Below are 2182 nucleotides of genomic sequence, written 5' to 3'. Positions count from 1 at the left end.
GCCATGGACAAGGCCGTGTCCATCAGCCATACGGTCATGACCCCCATGCTCAACCCCATGATCTACACGCTCAGGAACCAGGAGATGCAGGCAGCCATGAAGAGGCTAACAAAGCGCTTAGCAATTTGCGACAGGGAGTGAGATTTAAATAGGGTGGCTTTGCATCTGACGTGTCTCTAAGCTTGTGTTATCCCACGTGAACAGTGAAGGAAGGTCCTTCTCACCTACAATAAATCAGAATGCCCAAGTATTTCTCAACAACGCCCCCCACTCTTTGTTCTCTTCCTTCGTGTAAACCTGGCAGTGACTGTAGTATTACATTCGTTTGGGGCCAGCGGGACGGTTTATCAGGTGAAGATGGTTACTGCAAAGTATGACAAACCACATGACAGAAGAAGGCTGACCCTTGGAAGTTGTCCTCAACCTCTGTATGCACACGATGGTGTGTGTGTGTATAAACAACTGTGTGTGCATAAACAGAAACATAAATGATTAAAAAATATATGATTAAATTAAAAATAAAATATTAAACAGTTTACAATAAGAAATTTAGAGTATGGAAGCAATTCTTTCAAGGTTAAGGATTACTAGGCTAAGAGATATATTCTCAAACTCCCAGAGAGTTTCTTCTTGTTGAAGAACCCTCTTGTCCTTCAACAGACAAAGGAGCTGGTCAGCAAATCATACACGACAAAAAGTCTCCAAAATTCTCAATGCTTTTGGTGCTTTGGGTCCCTCAAGGATGGTCCCTCAGAGAGCACATGCTTTGAGACATAGAGAAACTTTTGTTTTTGTTTTTTTTAATAAGTCCCATATTGCTGCACAGGCCTCAGTAGGAATGAGCCCAGTTCGGCCTCCTGAGCCCTGCCCAATCGGTCTCCCCCTGGGATAGTCCCTGTTCCTCTAGGATCTCACATGTGTAGCACACTTGAGGGATACCCAAGGACTGGAAAACGGGAGCCAAGGCAAAGGACCTCCAAGAAGATGTAAGCCATGAAGTCCCATGCTGGGCTGAGGCAAGGTGAGAGGAAGGGGTTTGCCTCCCAGTGGTCGGAAGGAGCGGAAGGAGCGTGCAAGTGTTGCCCTTTAGGCGGGAGTAAGTAAGTGGCATGCACTTGAGGAGAATCAGCGTGGAGACTGCAGGCACAGCAGGAGCAGATGATGTTAGCAGTGGGGGCCCAGGTGAGGATGTCTAAGCATAGAACTGACCCCGGGATTCAGAGGGAGGGGGCTGAGAAGTACCCATCTTTTCAGGAAAAATTGATACGGAGTTTTCTACACAGCCGCACACAGCAAGCTTACATTATCAATGGCTAATTCATTCACAAAGTTAGCTAACATTACTGAAACCACGTCTAAGTTGCTTTGGTTGCTGCTAGGTTTAGTGTCAATGTAGTTGATAGGGGCCCAGAGAAAATTCAAAGTGCCATGGCGGGGTGTTTTCAAAGTGTCTTTGGATCTCAGAGATGAAGAATTTATTCTCTCACACAGGCATTTTTAATAAACAACAAACAGACACCAAGAGTCACTTTCAAAGATATGGAAATAACCACATGGAAACTGTCCATCCTTCAGATAGCAAATATGTCCTTAGTGACATACTTGGAGAGGTAAACGGGGGTGACATTTATAACCTCATAAGAAATACTTACAGGGAGTATGCGTGTGTGCACACATGCTTTTCCGTAGCAGTTCTATGCACAGAGCATTGCAGGTAGCCGCTAGGAGGTAGAGGTTTAAGCCATGGGCACTAGGCAGACACAGAACAGTCAGATCCACATTCACAAAGGTCTCATTCAGAAGGCAGCTGTGAGAAGAGAGGGTGAGGGGGAAACACAGGGATGCGGGGGATGAGAGGATAACGGTCTCCGTAGTTAACAGGCTGCAGTGGACCAGAGAAGAGAGGCTGGAAAGAGTGAGCATGGGCGGGGGAGTTGGGCACCCGCACCCCTCACTCTGCCTCTCGACACCAGACTATCTAACTGAATCCATCCCCGCCCGCCCTTTCCCCCACTTTCCACACTTTCTCCCGGTCTCTGTATTGTTTTCCTTCCTCGTAATCTTTCTTTACTTCATCTCTTCCCGTTTCCTCACATCCAACTCCTCCCCTTTCCTCAGCTTTTGCAAAAGTGCTGTCCTTTCAAAATTGCTTCAAGTGTCCCTTCAGCAACACTCAGCACCT

At 46.8% G+C, this 2182-nt stretch overlaps 1 protein-coding gene across 1 annotated transcript in view; it reads left to right on the top strand.

Annotated features, from left to right (window-relative positions):
* The window catches only part of LOC110332351 (olfactory receptor 4D1), a 12180-nt gene extending 12039 nt beyond the window's left edge, over positions 1 to 141 (top strand). Inside the window, exon 2 of the mRNA XM_021213525.1 lies at positions 13 to 141. Within this exon, the coding sequence (XP_021069184.1) occupies positions 13 to 141 (129 nt within the window). The remainder of the gene's footprint in view (positions 1 to 12) is intronic.
* The last annotated feature ends 2041 nt before the right edge of the window (positions 142 to 2182 follow it).

This window comes from Mus pahari, chromosome 14 (assembly GCF_900095145.1).
Source record: "Mus pahari chromosome 14, PAHARI_EIJ_v1.1, whole genome shotgun sequence".
Classification (NCBI taxonomy): domain Eukaryota; kingdom Metazoa; phylum Chordata; class Mammalia; order Rodentia; family Muridae; genus Mus; species Mus pahari.
This window is presented reverse-complemented; position numbering and strand designations above follow the sequence as displayed.